This window comes from Rattus norvegicus, chromosome 2 (assembly GCF_021556685.1).
Source record: "Rattus norvegicus strain SHRSP/BbbUtx chromosome 2, alternate assembly SHRSP_T2T, whole genome shotgun sequence".
NCBI classification, from domain to species: Eukaryota; Metazoa; Chordata; class Mammalia; order Rodentia; family Muridae; genus Rattus; species Rattus norvegicus.
The window spans coordinates 13,613,558-13,632,888 of record NC_141535.1 but is presented as its reverse complement, the minus strand read 5'-3'; the positions used below and the strand labels follow the sequence as shown (position 1 = coordinate 13,632,888).

General features: G+C 40.5%; 1 protein-coding gene across 1 annotated transcript in view; it reads left to right on the top strand.

The window, feature by feature from the left end:
* The window catches only part of Adgrv1 (adhesion G protein-coupled receptor V1), a 579,866-nt gene that overhangs the window by 39,908 nt on the left and 520,627 nt on the right, over positions 1-19,331 (top strand). Inside the window, exons 7-17 of the mRNA XM_087635923.1 lie at positions 1,006-1,571; positions 1,855-2,125; positions 2,475-2,804; positions 8,113-8,289; positions 9,169-9,392; positions 13,456-13,582; positions 13,667-13,852; positions 14,541-14,721; positions 15,656-15,819; positions 16,973-17,096; positions 18,233-18,499. Of these exons, the coding sequence (XP_087492049.1) occupies positions 1,006-1,571; positions 1,855-2,125; positions 2,475-2,804; positions 8,113-8,289; positions 9,169-9,392; positions 13,456-13,582; positions 13,667-13,852; positions 14,541-14,721; positions 15,656-15,819; positions 16,973-17,096; positions 18,233-18,499 (2,617 nt within the window). The remainder of the gene's footprint in view (positions 1-1,005; positions 1,572-1,854; positions 2,126-2,474; positions 2,805-8,112; positions 8,290-9,168; positions 9,393-13,455; positions 13,583-13,666; positions 13,853-14,540; positions 14,722-15,655; positions 15,820-16,972; positions 17,097-18,232; positions 18,500-19,331) is intronic.

Sequence of the window (19,331 nt, the reverse complement as noted above, 5' to 3'; positions counted from 1 at the left end):
AGAAATAACGTAGCTTCCTACACAAATCCTGTAACCAAAGCACAAACAAGAGCTAAAGAAGGAAATTCTGTAGAAATGTTAGAAGAGTAGACTGTTCTGGAACAACCTGAGACATTTGGTAGACATCAATGACCTTGTTTTTCTAGGTTGGGAAATCAACAAAGGCTTTCTCCTCAGAGGCCCCAGGATAATAGTAGGTTATGGTCCATGTAAGAGGAATTAATTACTGATCTTGTAAATGGAAAAGATTTAATAGCATCTTTTGGGATAAGTGTCTTTACTTTGATATATTTCTACTGATGGAGACAAAATGATGTGTGTTTTTACTTCATAAATTCATAAAATGACATAAAGTTCACAAAAGTGGAATTAATAGTGAATGCAGAGTTTGAACAGCAAGGCACACTGGGGATTAGCCTCAGGATCTCTGTAAGCTGTAACTAACTGTTCTCTTGAGCAATGTTAGCATTTTGCGGAGAAGTGACATTCTTGGATCCTTCTCCTGGGAGCCATGGTGTTCTCTTAACAATCATAGAACTGACTCCAGAACCACACATCACAGACAGAGATTCAAAAGCCATTCCTATGCTGAAATTTAGCAACTATATGTATTTAGTATCCTTATCAGATTCTAGGGTATTATTAGACTTGGAATACTCTTTAGGTCCCTACCAATGATCTGAAGTGGACAAGGATTTACCAACATTTGGACTGTGTGTAATTTACAGTTTTTCCAACTTTGATCAAGATTCAAAGAAACAAGTACGCATCACCAACTCTTCGCAGAATTACTTTACTACTTTTTATTTTCTATCTGAACGGAAAATCAATTAGCATTTGGAAGAGAACTCACTGAGAACTTAGTGTGTGGAGTCTTAGCGAGCCTCTTTCTGTCCCCCTTAATTCAAGCTTTTCAGTTTCTATGAAACACTCATTTTCCCCCCCTTACTTGGGCCTGTTTGTGGATCTTTTGGCTAATGATGGTTTGCTTGTATCTTGTAACAGGTACCAGAGAATGATGAAATGTTTTTGATTCAACTGAGAAGTGTAGGAGGAGGAGCAGAGATTAATGCCTCGAGGAGTTCGGTTGAGATCATTGTGAAGAAAAATGATAGTCCCGTGAAGTTCCTGCAGAGCGTTTACGTGGTTCCTGAGGACGACCACGTCCTCACGATTCCTGTGGTTCGGGGAAAGGATAACAATGGACATCCCATCGGATCTGACGAATCCCAAGTGTCCGTCAGATACAAGGTTGTGACTGGGGATTCAACAGCACACGCCCAGCAAAATGTTGACTTCATCGATCTTCAGCCGGATACCACTCTTGTCTTTCCTCCTTTTGTTCATGAATCACACCTGAAATTTCAGATAATCGACGACCTCATACCAGAGATAGCCGAATCGTTTCACATTATGTTACTAAAGAACACCTTGCAGGGAGATGCTGTACTAATGGACCCTTCTACGGTACAGGTCACCATTAAAGCGAATGACAAGCCTCATGGAGTTCTTTCATTCAATAGTATTTTGTTTGAAAGGCCAGTTGTAATTGATGAAGATACAGCGTCCAGGTATAATTTACTTTAAACTTATAATTATTTTATGGTAGCTACATGATTTAATTTTTATGCTGCCGATACATGTCGAGCTGATAGAATATTTGCCTTTTCCACTATGACTGCTTTACTGATTTCCCTTTTAATGTGATTTAATTATTAAAAGAACTCACATGGTGACAAGTTCTTAGGCTATATCCACATATATGTATTTTCATATTAAAAATAATGATTTTTGTGTTGGTCTCTGCTTTTTAAAAGTGTATCATATGACTCCGTGTGTTATAAACAATTCTAGATTCGAAGAAATTACAGTGGTTAGAAACGGAGGCACACACGGGAATGTGTCTGTGAGCTGGGTGTTGACCCGGAACAGCAGTGATCCCTCACCAGTGACTGCAGACCTCAGCCCTGCTTCTGGGACTCTACAGTTCGCACAAGGGCAGATGCTGGCACTAATCCCTCTAGCCATCATTGACGATGAGCTTCCAGAGGAGGCTGAAGCTTACCTACTCACAATCTTGCCTCACACCATACAAGGAGGCGCAGAAGTGAGCGAACCAGCGCAGGTAGGGCCTCTGTCGCGCATCACCCGTGTCAATACTTCCGTGACAACAAAACAGCTGAGGGATCTAAGTTTACATAGCCACAGACATGCACACTTCTCCATGCTCAGCCAACAAGCTCTACTGTCTTTAAGCCCAGACAAATACTTTGCCATTTAAAAAGTGTCAAAACTTCTATTTTCTGAAAAATTTCAAAAGTGTTTTTGATTCTTTTCCACTTTTTCATATACGTGTTCTTATAGGCACGTATACACGTGTTCTTAAGACACGGCACATAAATAAGTAATAAGTCAGAGGGTTGGAGCATCCCAGTTGTGTAGCTCCTCCTCTTTACACTCTCTTCCATTTGCAGCTGCTGTTCTACGTTCAGGACAGCGATGATGTCTATGGTGAAATAGCCCTTTTTCCTGTGGAAAGCCAAAGGATTGAAAGCAGCCCTAGCGAGCGATCCTTATCCTTGAGTTTTACGAGACTCGGGGGAAGTAAAGGAGACTTGAAGGTGATTTATTCTGCACTTTATATTCCTGCTGGAGCTGTGGACCCCTTGCGAGCAAAAGATGGCATCTTAAATACGTCCAGAAGAAACACTCTCCTTTTCCCGGAACAGAACTATCAAGTCACTGCAAAACTGCCAATAAGAAATGATGCATTTCTTCAGAATGGGGCCCACTTCCTAGTGCAGGTACTATAATGATCGAAATAATCTCAATTTTGGTCAAACTCCAAGAGTCTATGGAAAATAGCTAACAGTTACTTTGTTTGTATTCATACTTTAGATTCTATTTGTTACCTGAAACTACTTAGGGATGGTGTAGTGATACCCATTGGTAATCCAGTACTCAGGAGACAAAGACAAGAGGAGCATGAGCCCTAGGCCAGCCTGGGCTACATACTGAAACTGTTGGAAACTGAGTGTTCCCTAAGAGACAACACTTTCTCCTATGGCATATTAATCTGTATAAGGGAAGGATTCTGCAGAAATAACTGTTTTAGCCAGGGGCTACTACAGATAACCCCACCCATGGAATGCAAGTGGACGGTAGTGAGTGACATAGTAGAGTGACAGACTGGCGAGCAAGGCCATAGCTGTGGCTTGGCTTGGAAAATATGACATGATAAAGGGATTTATGGAATAAATGTTTCTGACAGCATTTATTATGAGAGGCATTTTTTTCATTTGTTTCTTCATTAAGTGTGGATCACATCCCTGGGCCTCTCGCTGTGAAAAGCCCTGCCTCACACCCATCCGTCTTGCCATCCTTCCTTTTCAACTTCTGTTTGCAAACACATTATTTTTATATTATAATTTAAAATGGATGCACCCATTTGGTAAGTATCTCCATTTTCCACACCTTTGATATTGACTAGATATTAAATTAGAAAGCAATGAGGGCTGCTTGTCAAAATTTAATGAGATAAAGAAGTTTGATAGAGAATTAGATAATGGGGGTTATCGTAAAGTTAGCTCACTTTAGGTAAGTTAGGTATCTCAAACCAAGCATGTGGTGCACGCCTTTAATCTGAGCACTCTGGAGGAAGAGGCAGGCAGATCTGAATTTGAGGACAGCCTGGCCTCTGTAGCAAGTTCCAGGCTACCCAGGCCTACAAGGTGAGATCTTGTCTTAAAAGAACAAAACAAAGCATAATAGAAAACTAAATATTGCTTGGGCACACATCATGCCACCCACAGTGTAGACCGAATGAATACTGTTTTCCATCACTGTCTGTGTTTCACACCACCATTTCTACTAGCTCTGCACTTGTACCTAGGCCTTTGTAAAAGGAATGGCATACTCTTTCTAGCCCGGATGGAAGACACATGCTCTGGGCACTTTATTAACAAGCTGTAAGACTAGATTGGATAGGTTTTGACTATTCTAACTTATATTCCCGCTGTATGTCTGTTACTTGCTCTTTCTCCTGGACACATGCTCATGGCCCATCTCCTCTCCTAGTCTCTCCTGAGACTCGACAGACCCTTAAGTCCTGCCTTCCTCTACTACTCAAGCACAGCTCGTAGCCTTTTATGGACTTATTAATCTGGGGAATAAGGTTTGCACAACACAAATGGTGTACATGAGAATTCGCTTGTTTTGGGGCAACCATATCTTGGGACACAGAGCTTAGCATTTGAATCCATAGCAGCACCAGACCAACACTAACAGGTCTTAGTTTATGCATTGGAATGGCTGTCTCCGAGTTGACTGTTTCTTTCTTTCTTTCTTTTTTTATTGGATAGTTTATGTATTTACATTTCAAATGTCATCCTCTTCTCCCCTCTCTCATCCCCCCTCCCCCGCTTCTATGAGGATGCTCCTACTCCCACCCACCTGCTTCCACCTCAACGCCCTGGCATTCCCCTACACTGGGTAAAGGAGCCTTCACAGGACCAAGGCTTTTCCTCCTACTGATGCTGGACAATGCCATCCTCTGTGATATATGTAGCTGGAGTCACGGTATTCATTGGTTGATGGTTTAGTCCCTGGGAACTCTGAGGTATCTGGTTAGTTGATATCGTTGTTGTTTTTCCTATGGGGTTGCAAACCCTGTCAGCTCCTTCAGTCCTTTCTCTAACTCCTCCATTGGGGTCCCCTTGTTCAGTCCAATGATTAGCTGCAAGCATCTTAAGCTGTATCACTAAGGCTCTGGCAGGAGACACCCAGAGTTAGTGCCTGGGTTTGGTGGATGGATATAGATGGATCCCTAGGTGTGGCAGTCTCTGTGTGGCCTTTCCTTCAGTCTCTGCTCTACTCATTGTCCTTGTATAGTCCTCTCGTGAGTATTTTGTTCCCTCTTCTAAGGAGGACTGAAGCATCCACACTTTATTCTTCCTTCTTCTTGAGCTTCATGTGGTCTGTGAATTGCACCTTGGGTATTCCAAGTTTTGGGGCTAATATCCAATTATCAGTGAGTGCACACAATGTGGGCTCTTTTGTGATTGGGTTACCTCACTCAGGATAGTATTTTCTAGTTCCATCCATTTGCCTATGAATTTCACGAAGTCATTGTTTTTGACAGCGGAGTAGTATTCCATTGTATTAATGTACCACATTTTCTGTATCCATTCCTCTGGGTTCTTTCCAACTTCTGGCTATTATAGATAAGGCTTCTATGAACATAGTGGAGCACGTGTCCTTGTTATATGTTCGAGCATCTTTTGGGTATATGCCCAGGAGTGGTATAGCTGGATCCTCAGGCAGTTCAATGTCCAATTTTCTGAGGAACCTCCAGACTGATTTCCAGAATGGTTGTACCAGTCTGAAATCCCACCAACAATGGAGGAGTGTTCCTCTTTCTCCACATCCTCACCAGTATCTACTGTCACCTGAGTTTTTGTTCTTAGCCATTCTAACTAGTGTGAGGTGGAATCTCAGGGTTGTTTTGATTTGCATTTCCCTGATGACTAAGGATGTTGAACATTTCTTTAGGTGCTTCTCAGTCATTTGCTATTCCTCAGCTGAGAATTCTTTGTTTAGCTCTGTATCTCATTTTTAATAGGATGATTTGTTTCTTTGGAGTCTAACTTCTTTAGTTCTTTGTATATATTGGATATTAGCCCTCATTCAGATGTAGGATTGGTAGAGATCTTTTCCCAATCTGTTGGTTGCTCTTTTGTCCCACTGACAGTGTCCTTTGCCTTATAGAAGCTTTGAAATTTTATGAGGTCCCATTTGTCGATTCTTGATCTTAGAGCATAAGCCACTGGTATTCTGTTCAAAAAATTTCCCCCTATACCTATGTGTTCAAGATTCTTATGTACTTTCTCTTCTATTAGTTTCAGTGTATCTGATTTAATGTAGAGCTTGTACAAGTCAATAAGAATGGATGGATTTGCATTTTTCTACACGCTGACCTCCAGTTGAACCAGCACCATTTGTTGAAAAGGCTGTCTTTTTTCCATTGGATGGTTTTAGCTCCTTTGTCAAAGATCAAGTGACCATAGGTGTGTGGGTTCATTTCTGGGTCTTCAATTCTATTCCATTGATCTCATGTGTTCATTTTCTCTGAAAGTAAAGGTCATATGCAGACCTTTCAACTCCCTATTTGTCTTTACAGTTTATTTTGTAAAGTCAATGTAATTTACTAAAGAATCAAACATTGTTATATTTGGCTTAGTTTAAATGTCAGTATTGGACAGATTGTAGTATAATTTCTTTTTATTTTTCTTCAGAGGAGTATTTACTAAATGTGGTTTTCTTCACCTCCTTCTCGTGTACATAATTATAATTTCCGCAAATTGCATGACATTTGAGTGAGCATGTCCACTGGCCCTTTGCAGTGTGCTGTTTGTCACTGGAGTACTCCAGTGCTGGGAGCACAGCCCCAGTCCTGCCCCTTTCTGGAGAGCTCGGAGCTCACAAATGTCTACTATGGTTTCTTAGCCGCCGCCGCCGCCGCCGCCGCCGCCGCCGCCGCCGCCGCCGCCGCCGCCGCAGCAGCAGCAGCAGCAGCAGCAGCAGCAGCAGCAGCAGCAGCAGCAGCAGTAGCAGCAGTGTTTCAAGTCTTCAACTCTGCAAAGCTCTGAAATGACACCAAACTGGAGCTTTGCAATGCTCTGTGATGCTCCGAACCCAAGGCGAGGAACACCAAGGCCCGCCTCTCTCTACTCTGCCCACCTGTAGATTATATCTCTATTCACCAATTAGAAATGACTTGGCCTCATAGAGTCACTTGGGTCTGTGAGCAAACTCTATTGTCTCTGGGCCAACCAGGTCTTGCCTCTCTCCACCCCCGCACTTAGCATTACAATGCATAGCAGCAGACTAAAGCTCAGCAAAAGAAAGTTTAAGGAAAAGGGAGTTGTGGAGCTGTTTAGAAGTAGTTCCGTGGGGCCGTTCCACTCTTTGTTGTCTGGATATCAGCGGTCCAATCCAAAAGTAAACACCAAACATGAGTCAGCGGTGGCAGCATAATCCAGCAGAAACAGCAATGTTCTGCTGAATCAGTCAGAATGCCATGACAAATTCTTTTGCCATTTCTCTCTACAAAATGAAGACCAGCAAAGACCAGACAGGACCAGAGAAGCCCAGAGAAGCCCAGAGAAGTGTTGCATGGCACAGCAGTGCAGGAGCCTCCTCCCACTGTCTTGGGGGGTTCTATGTATAGTCATTCTAAACATCATATTTGAGGGCCTCTCAAGTGTGTCAGTTTTCAGCAAAACATCACATGCCCTCTCAGAAGACAGCCTCCCGAAAAACATCACGTGACACAGCTGAGTCTTTAAAGAAACCAGAAACTTCCACTTCCAGAGCTTCCGAAAGTGACGGAAGGCGACTGGAGAATCGCAGGATATTTTCATATGGAAGGGGGATGTTACTTGGTTTTTAAGATCGCGTATTTCATATTCTGAGATGACGAATGAAGGGCCATTCTAGATGAGGAGAATACCGTCTTCGTCAACTGCTGGGAGATTAATAGTACGTTATATGTGTCGTGCACTTCTTTAAGCATTAGGTTGCTCTGGGTATGACTGGAGTTCCGAATGGTCTTGTGATGACTTAGGTCTGGCAAAGAAGGGGGTAGGTGAATGATTTGATATATAGGTCAGTGGAAACCAGGCAGAAAATGTTTTTACATTTGGCTTTTAAAGAGTCAGTGTGGTTGGCTACAGGTGACGAGGCAGACAGACAGGTGGAAACATACAAACAGGTAATAGCAATGGGACCTGCAGCAGGAGAGTGCTTTCTATCTGGATTCACTGTCTCTAAAATGTCCATGTGACGGTTGTGAGATGCTCACTAGTAACTGGTTATAATGACTTGGAGTTTGAGGGAGATGCTCACACATTACTGAAGAGGTAGGGTGAAGCTATAAGGTAAAGAACACAGGAGGAATCCCACATAATAATCATACCCAATGATAGGAAAAGACTCTACCTTGGTGGATGCCTCACGATGTGTAAGAAGGACAGTACAGGTAGGTCCTGAAGCTCTTGTTACTGGTGGCCGGAATCTTAAACCTATCCTTCTTGATTTTGTTTTGCTTTATAGTTGGAAGCTGTGGAGTTGGTGAACATAGTCCCTCTGATCCCACCAGTAAGTCCCAGATTCGGGGAAATCAGAAATACTTCATTACTGGTTACCCCAGCCATTGCGAATGGAGAAATTGGCTTTCTTAGCAACCTTCCAATCATTTTGCATGAACCCAACGATTCTGCTGCTGAGGTGGTAAGTATGCCTTTTTCCATTTGTATGTCCTAACATGTCTGAAGTACATGAAGACTTTTTAATAATAGGATTCAAATGTATTTAATAGACTATATTCTATTTAGAATAAATAACTGATGAGCATCTGTTTTTTCTATAATTCTTACTATTTGTAAGATATATATACATATATATACACATATATATTTGTATACATACATGTCTAAGTATGTATGTAACAAATATAATGATAGAAAAAGAAACTGTTTACTTGAGAGTTGTGGTGGCCTGGGGGAATACTAGAAACAGTAGCTGGGATGGATGGAAGGAGGGGAGGGAGGAAGGGAAATGTTATAATACTATTTTAATTAAAAATAAAAATTTTATACAAATTTTAATTAAAAGAAGAATTTATCATTCATGATGAGAGTAGAGTTTAACAGTGGTTGGTTTTACACAGTGCTGTGACATTTCATAGCCAATTATGAACCTGGTTTTTAGTGGTCATACAGTGGAGACATGGGTGTTTTTTTGGGGGGCTCTGTCTTCTGAACGCTGTGTTCTGCCTCAGGTGGGACTGAGGATTCACAGGTAGCTCTGAGTACTGTGGTCGATGCCAGTTGTGATGGCGGTAACATTGTGAAATGCTGAGCCTTATCAAAATAACTGTAGCTATATATAATACATATGTATTACAGACACACGCACGGTCACAATACAATAAAAACTGTATATAAACTTATTGTCCTGCTCCTCCAAGTATGTTTTTAATGCCACTTCTTTACATGGGGAAGACATGGTCAGCTAGTTATATTTGCATGTGTGTGCAGAGCTCATGTTAACTCATGAACATGCATTTCAGCAGAGTTTTGCTGTTCTTTTTCTCCTTTTTAAAATAAGGTATCTATTCCCTTGCATCGAGATGGAACTGATGGCCAGGCTACTGTGTACTGGAGTTTGCGGCCCTCTGGCTTTAATTCAAAAGCGGTGACTGTGGATGACACAGGTCCCTTTAATGGCTCTGTTGTGTTTTTATCTGGGCAAAGCGACACATCAATCAACATTACTGTCAAGGGTGATGACACACCGGAGTTGAACGAAACTGTAACGCTTTCTCTGGACAGGTAAGAACTCATGCAGGAAACTGCAACTTTTATGTGTTTGATGAGTGATTGTTTTAATTCATTTCTCCTTATGTTGGGAAAACTCTGAAGAAGGACCATTAAGGCTTTCATACATTTCTGTTGTATATGGGAGTTTTTTTTCCTTTGAATATGAACATTACTATATTTTGTGACCTTTTACTACCCTGCTTTGCTCTGAGGGAGCAGTATGTAGAGAGTTTATGGGAAGTAGCTGGCAAATTTGAAGCATGGTGTATCCTGTTGTGTCCATGAGGGTGGCAGTGAGCCATCTGAAACGTTAGGTCACGCACTCTGCTCTCTCGTCTTTACATCCAAGAGGGCCAAGGTTAGACCTTTATCAAGTGGTTTAAAAGAAAAGATTACTCTTCATTCTCTTTACATGATATTTAAATAATAAATAATTTTTATTTCTATATAATAAAAAATTACACGAATCTGTGTGTTATCTTTCAGCCGTTGTAATAAGAACTGCCCAGCATTTCTCTGGATGTACTCAGGGCTTCTGTTATGTTTGGTTAGTTAGTTAATTATCTAGTTAAAAATTCAGAGCATACTTTCTAAAGAGAAAATGCAATCTGAGTAGTTGATGGCGATGATTTTAGAAAGCTACCCCACAGTTACCTTCTATGACAGTGCCGCTGGACCACATTGAACAATTCAGAATTATACAAAGTAAGATTCAGGACTGAATTCAGGGCCTTTTATATTGCAGATGAATGGATCAGTGAGACTTTATCCTGTGCTTTTTAAAATATCTGATTAGCAGTTCCTGTGTATAATTTTGGGTAAGGGTAGGGGTAGGGGTAGGGGTAGGGGTCTGGCACTCTAGATGTAGACAAAGCTGACCTCAGACTCTGGTCTCTAGAGTGCTGGGGTTAAAGGTGTGCACCATCTTGTCTGGCATAGTTTTTTAAATGCCAGACAATATTTTCCTCTTATTATTTTATCTATTTGTAATTGTAACTGTAACATAACTGAGGTTATTTTCTATGCCACAAATCCAGTCTCACAGAAGACACTAGAAGGTAAACACAGTTTGGCATAATTTTTAAAATGAATGAACGAACAAAAGGTAGACTCCAGAGAACACATCTGCTGATCAGCCACTGTTCGTTTCTTTCAGAAGCACAGATTTATTTTCCTCCTCAGCAAAAGTGAAAAAAACAAAACAAAACCAAAAGCCAACATGCATTCTAAATGACGCCATCATAATATGTTATGAAGTAACTTATGGTTAACTCTTTCACTTCATAAAAGCTAGTGAAATTCAGTGAAATATAAATTTGAAATAGATTTTTTCAAGGACCTTTGAAGTAATTTAAGTGTGAACACAATTAAGTCAATGGACAGGTATAGGGAACACTAAAGCAAATTGAACAATACTTATAAGCCTGTGGCACTTGATAGAAACCTTGTCAGCTTGCCGATCTCCAGGGATGTTTAAAAAATAATGTAAATCACACCTTAGCAGATCCCAGCAGTTCTTGTTTATAGTCATTCAAATGTCACGTGAACATTAGCAATGAATTAACCGATATTTCAAAGCTCTTCCTTTCCCCGTCCATCCCCCTGCCTGTGTGAAAGCTACACAGAGCCAGTCACAGGGCTAGGTTTGAATATTGCACTTTTTAAAAAATGGAGTTTATCAATAAAAAAGTGCAGTCACATGTCGGTTCAGTGAGAAACTTGTATGCAAACAAGAATAAACTAAGTATATTCCTGTATCCAAAGACCATTCAAATAAATAAGAGAGAATGAATCTTAGCATTTGAAAGTGATTTGGTCTGGATCCTCCTATAGTTTTGCAAAATTTTAACCAAGCTTCAGCAAAATGATGGATGAACCAATGCTAGTGTGATCGTATTGCAACCAAAATAGTGATACTTTAGTAGGGTGAATTGCACACTTTTCTCATAAGGTTATACTCAAGGTCTTATATCTAAACTAACTTTGATCTGATACTAAACAATTAAAAGTAACTACAATAAAACACCTACTAAAAGTACTCTATAGTTTAACATTTTGCAATTAGAAGCATTTTTTTGTCATTTGACTTAATAAAAACTATGGTATATAAAACTCTTTATAAATGATAAGGTCTATTTATTTTTCTTTGAACCTTTCAAGGTTATTTGGAAAGGAAATACAGTGGGGATGTGGAAAGTGTTTAAATTTCCTGTCATGAAACTGTAATTAAAAGTGACGATGTCTTGTGACTCTTGGAATGTATTTCTCTGAAAACATTGAAAGGTACAGATGTCTCTGCCACAGAGTTTTGATGATTTGAATTCAAATAGCAACTGGCTTTTGATCTGAGGATGGAAGTATTTTTTTCCCAAACCTCATTAAAGTGAGTAATTACAAATCCAGCTGAATGAAATTTGCTCAGCTGCTGTAGCTTCTGGAGGTGCACAGCGCTTGGCAGACATCTATGCTGTGGAGGGGGCCGAGAAAGGAATGTCTTGAATGAGTGTGGACATGCTCGCCGGTCATGGGGTCATCATCCACAAAAGTGGCTTTGCTAGCACTTGTCAATAGCAGTGAACACGGTGTGCACAGTTCCCACAGACTGACAATTACTCATGGGAGGTAGCAGGGGATTCGGTGTGCTTCGTTTAACCTCATTTTTACCATTCCACTCCAAGCTCGTAGCAGTGAGAATTTAGCAAATGGTGCACTTGCCTTCCCTTCGCCCTTCCCACCGTTCTTTCTGTGTTGACAGGGTAGAAACGGAAAGATTTGTTGTGTATTTTGGGTAAGTGTGCGGAATAACGGCTTGCTGTGAAGGGTCGCTTTTTTGTTCCATGCATGATGGTTTTCTGGTGAAGCTGCCGTTCTGCATGACGAGACTTGAACAGTGCTGCCTGTCCACCTGGCTGTGCATGATGGTTTGAGATCTCATTCTCTAGTGACAATGGGATTCGTATGAAGGGCTTGGGATTTGGGCTCCTCAGTTTGGCATCATGAATTTGTTCAAAATATTTAATAAACACCGAAGAATTGAGTGTTACTACACGTTTTGAAGAGTTTTAAGTTTTAACACTGCATAAGTTTAAATCAGAGAATAATTGTGGTTTAAAGGTGAAATACTGTATGAACGTTGTGTTTTGTTTTAACAGAGAAAATGACCTCTGTGGCGTTTCTGGGTGTATCTTTGTACTTTCTTCCTTTTGTGTCTCTGTTTTATAGAGAAATTTTCAGAGTTTATGTCATAGAAGATAACATATTTTACAAAGTCTGAAATAGCTTCACTTACTTAATGTTTACACTGAATTTGCATAGTCTGCTTCTCATCCGATTTTCATGTCTCTTAGCTGATGTGGACGACAGAGATTTCAGGGAATGAATATATTTATAGAAATGAAGTTGAGTCATTGTCCACTCACATGTGAACACATACATGCACACATACTCACACACGTGCATATACACACTCAGATATGCCCACATGCCTGCCCCCCATACATACTTGTTGCAAATCAGCCTCTCAGATCCACTTTATTTCTTTTATTCTATTTTACATTTTATTTTTTTCCTAAAAAAATAGTTGAGGTTAAAACTGAGACATGTAGAAGTCACTTGAAAGACAAAGAGTATTTATAAATGCCAGACCGTAATTGTGCTTACTTATTTAGTTTTGCTCATTGTGGTCTATAATTACCCAATCAATATATCACTTAATATAATCATATTTAAGAAGACTTAAATATAACATTTAAAACACATGTGTCAGAGAAGCACATATGATAGGATATGATGCTTTATATGATGATTTCTATATTATTTGTGTACCTATGTAGTCTAGTCAAGTAAAAGAAAAAGATATAATGAATTCAGAAATCTTTCACTGTTATCAATGAAGAACAGTTTTAGTGTGAAGTCATTTTAATACATGCAAATTTGCTTTAAGTTATAACCCATAGTTGCTTTTTTAATTATTTGGAAGAATTGTAAATTCTGCTGGTGGTTTTTGTTTCTTTAAAGCCTGAGAAAACATCTTGAAAATTCCAGCATAACAGAGTGTGTTTCCCTCTCTTCCCAGGGTGAGTGTGGACAGTGATGTCCTGAAATCAGGCTATACTAGCCGAGACTTGATTATTTTGGAAAATGATGACCCTGGAGGCATTTTTGAATTTTCTTATGATTCTAGAGGACCCTATGTTATAAAAGTAGGTCCAAAACTTCACTCTGGATTCATAACTTCAGAAAGTGTTCTAGAAGAAATTGAGCTTTTGTTGGTTTTGTTGTTACAGGAAGGAGATGCTGTGGAGCTCCGAATTGCTCGATCCAGGGGGGCGCTTGTTAAACAGTTCCTCTGCTTCCACGTGGAGCCCCGGGATAGCAATGAATTCTATGGAAACACGGGGGTGCTGGAATTCAGTCCAGGGGAACGGGAAGTAGTGATCACCCTACTCACCAGACTGGATGGCATGCCAGAGGTACCCGGGTCGGGACTTCTGCCATGTCCTTTTGAAAGGTTGACAGTGTCAGGATTTTGAGAATAGAAATATTATAAACATTGACAGCAAGACATAAGAAAAAAATTAGGAACCCGTGTTTAGAAAAGTTTAAAAAGAAGCTTGAAAAGCAGAATACAAGTCATTTAACTTACCAAAGTGTATTCTTGTCCCAAAACAAGAACAAGAAAGCCAAGAGAGGCTTAGCTTCTGTTCTCGGATTCCCCCACGTACCGTATGTTTTATTCTTCGTGGTCTGTACTCACTGAACTCTTCCTGCCGTGATCTGGAGCTAAAGCTCTGCTGCGACATTATTTTTCAGAAAGAAATGAGCTTGTTTTATGATAGGAGAATCAATAGTGCAATACATATGCAGCTTTCAAATTTTTTTATTCTTGCTCATTTAAATAGACAATCACCAATGAAAAGGCCTTGAATTTTTTATAAGCTTAGTGTGGCCATTTCCTTTTTTATATAATGTATTTCCTGTCTTTCAGTGAGTGGCAAATGGTTTTAAAAATTAGGAATAAATATCAGCTCTCTTGTCTTTTCCATGTGTTGTTTGTTCCTGAAAAGTTGAACACGAAAACATTGTCAGTCACATACACATCTTGTTTGTAATGGAAACTTTGGCTTTCTATCTTTTCCAAATTCGACCTGCTCTTTGTAGTTGGATGAGCACTATTGGGTGGTCCTCAGCAGCCATGGCGGAAGGGAGAGCAAGCTGGGCAGTGCTACACATGTCAACATAACAATTCTGGAGAACGACGATCCTCACGGCATTATAGAATTTGCTTCCAATGGTTTGACTGTGTCGATAAGAGAAAGCAAAGGAGAGGATGTCTATCATGGTAAATTATTCTGTCTCCCACATTTTTATTCTGCTCTCTGAAGAGGACGTTCATTTCTTTTCAACTTAATTTTTAAAAATTATTTTTACCTGTGTGTGTATTTGTGTGTGCCTGTGCGAATCTGTGTGCACCACATGTCTGCATAGCCCAAGGAGGCCAAAAGCTGTTGGACCTCCTGAAGCCGACACTAGTGGTGGTGAGCCAACTGGTTGGGTGTTGGGATCAAACCCGGGTCCTTGGGAAGAGCAGTAAGTGCTATTAACCGCTGTCCCATCTCACCATCCCTTAGACCGTTTTGGTAACTGTTGTCAGTGTTCCAGTCTGCGTGTAACTTAGAAACTTCTCTGTTAGAGCTCGTGCTTATGCTTGCCGTTTACCTGTCTTCCATAGCCTTGGGCTGCTAGTGAGGACCTCACTTACAGTTCACTTTCAGCTCATTCAGTATAACCTCAGACACTCGAGAAGGAATCAAGTCAGTCAAGTGGAGAGCACACCACAGCTAAGAGTCACTATTGAGAAGCCACTGCAGTGTCAGAAGAGGAGAATTCTGTTATTTTTAAAACATTGTTTGGGTAATTCAATAACTTGGCTGTCAAGGAAAAGTTAAGCTTCCAGCACATGCCTTTGGTGAATCTGCTTGTAGGACTTTGTAATAGTTGTACATAATTAGTTATAATTCCATTCCTATGCCAGATGATTCTTAATATCTCAAAGTGTGATAGAAAAGATTGAGCAGGTTAAACACACATACACACACACACACACACACACACCACATGCACGCACGCACGCACACACGCACGCACGCACACACGCACACATGCACACATACGTCAACACTTGGAGTACATGCTAAGCAAGCGTTGGTAACGAGAGGTTTTTATTTCTGCTTATTTCTGCTTGCTCACCCTGTGTTCCCGTGTGTTTCTCTCAGCTGTTTACGGTGTAGTACGAACTCGAGGCAACTTTGGTGCTGTTAATGTATCATGGATGGTTAGTCCAAACTCTACGCAAGATGTGTTTCCTGTGCAAGGAACCGTTTGTTTTGGAGACCAAGAAAATTTTAAAAACATCACTGTCTACTCCTTCGCAGATGAAGTAAGTATGCTCTGCGGTCTTCTACCTGGCTTGCTGTAAGCCTTGAAGCACACCGTTTTGGTGTTATTTGCTAGGTTTATCTTTTGTGGTGCTGATGGCAAAACTCTATGTCATGGAGGCGTTCTACCTTTACAGCTCATTAACTCCTTTTCACTAAATAATTAAATACCTGGCAACACATTTTGTGCTGATGCTGCTCGATAAAGAGGTTTAACATGACTGGCTGGTTCCAAAGCAAGATGGCAATGCTATTTAGGGGTGTCTTTTAAGGCATTTCTAAAACTCATGATTGATACTGGTCAGTAACCCATTATATATGGAACGTCATGGATTCAGAGTTGTGGGAGACATTTAGAAACTTACTTGCCTTTGGCATCTTGAAAAGGAGCTGTTTTCTGAGTCTATCGTGGTACATTCACTATTAGGGCACTAAGCACAGGATTGTCAGCCTGACAGGAAAGATAAAGAATTTCGCTAAGGTGGAGAGGGGACCTTTCTCAGGGCGAAGCTGCGAAGCTTGTCCCTTTCCCTCAGAACTGGCCCCCCACAGACAAAACTATCACTTCTTTTTTCCTGTTTTTGGATGAGGGGAAAACTAAGGCACACTGGCAATGAGAAAGAAAAATAGTATCCGTTTGGGCATTTAAGAATCAGAGAAGTGGAAATCTCATCTTTTAGAGACCATGGAAGTGAGGATGTCTTTGGACCTCCTCAGGAACCTTCCAGAAAATTTGAAGACAGAGTTGGGGAGCTAACAGCCCAGCAACCCTTAGTGCTCTGTTTGGAAATGTTTCAATTGTTACATTGGTTTTCTGGTCTGTTTTTTCCTTACAGTTAATTTGTTTCCATTTTCTTATGGAAACAATATAAACCTCTGTTGTATGGCCAGGTTTTCCTTACTTAAGTCAAAACATACGTATTTCCCTTCTACTTTGTAGCCAGCTGCAATAAAATGGCTGTTTGGAAGAACAATATTGAAATGATTTTAGGGCAATCTGAGTTTCATGGGAAAACTTTTAATGAAGCCGTCATCTTAGAAATGAAAATGAATTTTAGCAGTGGTAACTGAGCTTTCAAAAGACAAATAACAAGTGTGCATAATGTAATTGGAGTACGATTCACTTGACTTAAAGTATGTACCATTTTGCCAAAGATCCCGGAGGAGATGGAGGAATTCACCATTATCCTACTTAGTGCCACTGGAGGGGCTCAAACTGGAAATCAGACAACTGCCTCCCTGAGGATTCTCAGGAACGACGACCCCATTTACTTTGCAGGTGGTATTGCTGTCTTGTTTGAGTGAGTTTGCGTCGGTCTTAAATAATATACACATTCTGAGACGGTCTTATTTAGTTTTATGTTTTGCCAGCATGTATGCATGTGTGTCACACGCATGCCTTTTGCCTGTGGAGGTCACAGGGGACAGCAGATCCCTGCAGCAGGAGTTAGGATGGCTGTGACCCATCTTGGGAATCAAACGTGGCTCCTTTGCAAGAGTGACAAGTACTCTACACTGCCTGAGCCATCTCTCCAGCCCCCATACATAGGTTTAAGAAGAATTAAATTACATTTTTCTGTATGTAGTCAATTTGTAGTATAGTCAAGTGTAATTTCATGATTCATTTGATAATCGGTGTTCTGTGTTTGAGCTTAAACATTTTTATTTTTAGGGCCTTCTGAAACAGTGAAAACAAGAGAGGGCAATTGGCAGCTTCGCTCCTTGCTTTTCATCCCCCATCATGCCTTTCTTTGAGTAGACAACAGGAACTTGTCTGGAGAGTCGCTTCCTAACAGAGTTTAAGGGTGGTCACTGGTTACATTAGCTGATGGTTAAGGGGCATGTTAATTAAGAATCCCCCCTTTTATCATTGTACTGCTTTCTCTACACCTGTCCTTTGCTCCAAAAGCATCTTTTACTTACGTTTATGAGACTTAATCAAACTTTTAATTCTTTGAAGTCTCTTTCTTTGTAAGATGTATATAGATGAAATTTATGATCTAGTAGTGTCCTGAGCCTTTTGAATTCTATTTACACTCTTAGCTTTCAGGTTATTACCTGAAAATTAATAAATTGGTCTTATACCTATCTCTTTTCTAACTACCATAGCAAAGTGAAACGAGAGATTTCTAATTCAAGGAACTGACCTTTAACATGAGGCTGCAGTCGGAAGAGAAAGGATGTCTTATGATATTTACTGACAGCTTAGTTGACAGAGACACTGGTACTGTGGAGCATTAGGACAAGGGGGAATACAGACTTGACACCTTCAGAGGGAGCTTATATCAGAGGGGAGCAGAGGAAATGCCGAGTCCAGGCATTTCCTATAGATGGCAGGGAAAAATCGAGAGTGATCTGAAAATGTGCGCACGGACTGGAAGAGGCTTAAGGATTTCTGTTCTGTGCCTTTTTCAGAGCCTTCTGTTGTGAGAGTCCAGGAGGGTGAGACTGCCAACTTTACAGTTCTCAGAAATGGATCTGTTGACGCGGCCTGCACTGTTCAATATGCTACCGTGGATGGAAAGGCTTCAGGAGGAGAGGGAGATTTCGTACCTGTTGAGAAAGGAGAAACCCTCGTGTTTGAGGTTGGAAGCCGAGAGCAGAGTGTGTCTGTATCTGTCAATGAGGATGGAGTCCCAGAAACCGACGAGCCCTTTTATATAATCCTGTTCAATTCCACAGGTAAATCAATACTGGTCTGGGTCATCTCTGGTTTTCTATTCTGGTAAGTAGTTGTGCCAGGTCCACCTTTGCTGTCATCCACAACTGCTCATGACAAAAACCATGACATGAAGAGGATGGTCACTGAACCTTTCTGTGCAGTGTAAGCCAGAGGTCAATGTGATAAAATTCTGGGAAAATCAACGTGGCTCATGTTCCAGGGGAATTTGCTCCTGGCTATTTAGCTACATTGTTTTCATGTCTGAAATGAAGCACAGCTGGTATCAGTGCAAACTGTCACCTCTGTCACCTTTCAGGTTTCTTTACTTCTCCTATCTGGAATCTGGAATTATGCACTTCACTTAATAGTAACCTTCCTCCAATCCTCTCAGTGTAAAGTAATTCCATAGTCTTTCTTGGGCTCTCACGATCCCTGCAAAGCCACAAACTCATTTGAGTTTGCCTGATGCTTCTTTTTTATTTGCTGTAGGTATTTTACCCTTGGTAATAACGTCACAGAAGTAGTTCTGTGTTCTTAGTATGTCCTTGTCAGGATTTTGGTTTGCCCCTTTGTTTTGGTTAAATTAAAGTGGTGGCCTACAAGCTTACTTCTTAGTGTCATTAATAAATGCTTGTGGCTTCTTAACATGAAATTATGTAGCCGTGTTATTACTCAAAATTTTTTTTCAAATTTTCACTGATATTTATTGGAATAAAATCGTAATTTCTATTTAGTGTTGTGATGACTTTTATTACCATCACTTAAGTTTATGATTACCTTCATCCAGATTTGCCTAGTGGTAATCTATTCAGCATGACTTCCTCGTCTTTTGTCCTTTTTATGCTTCAAGCA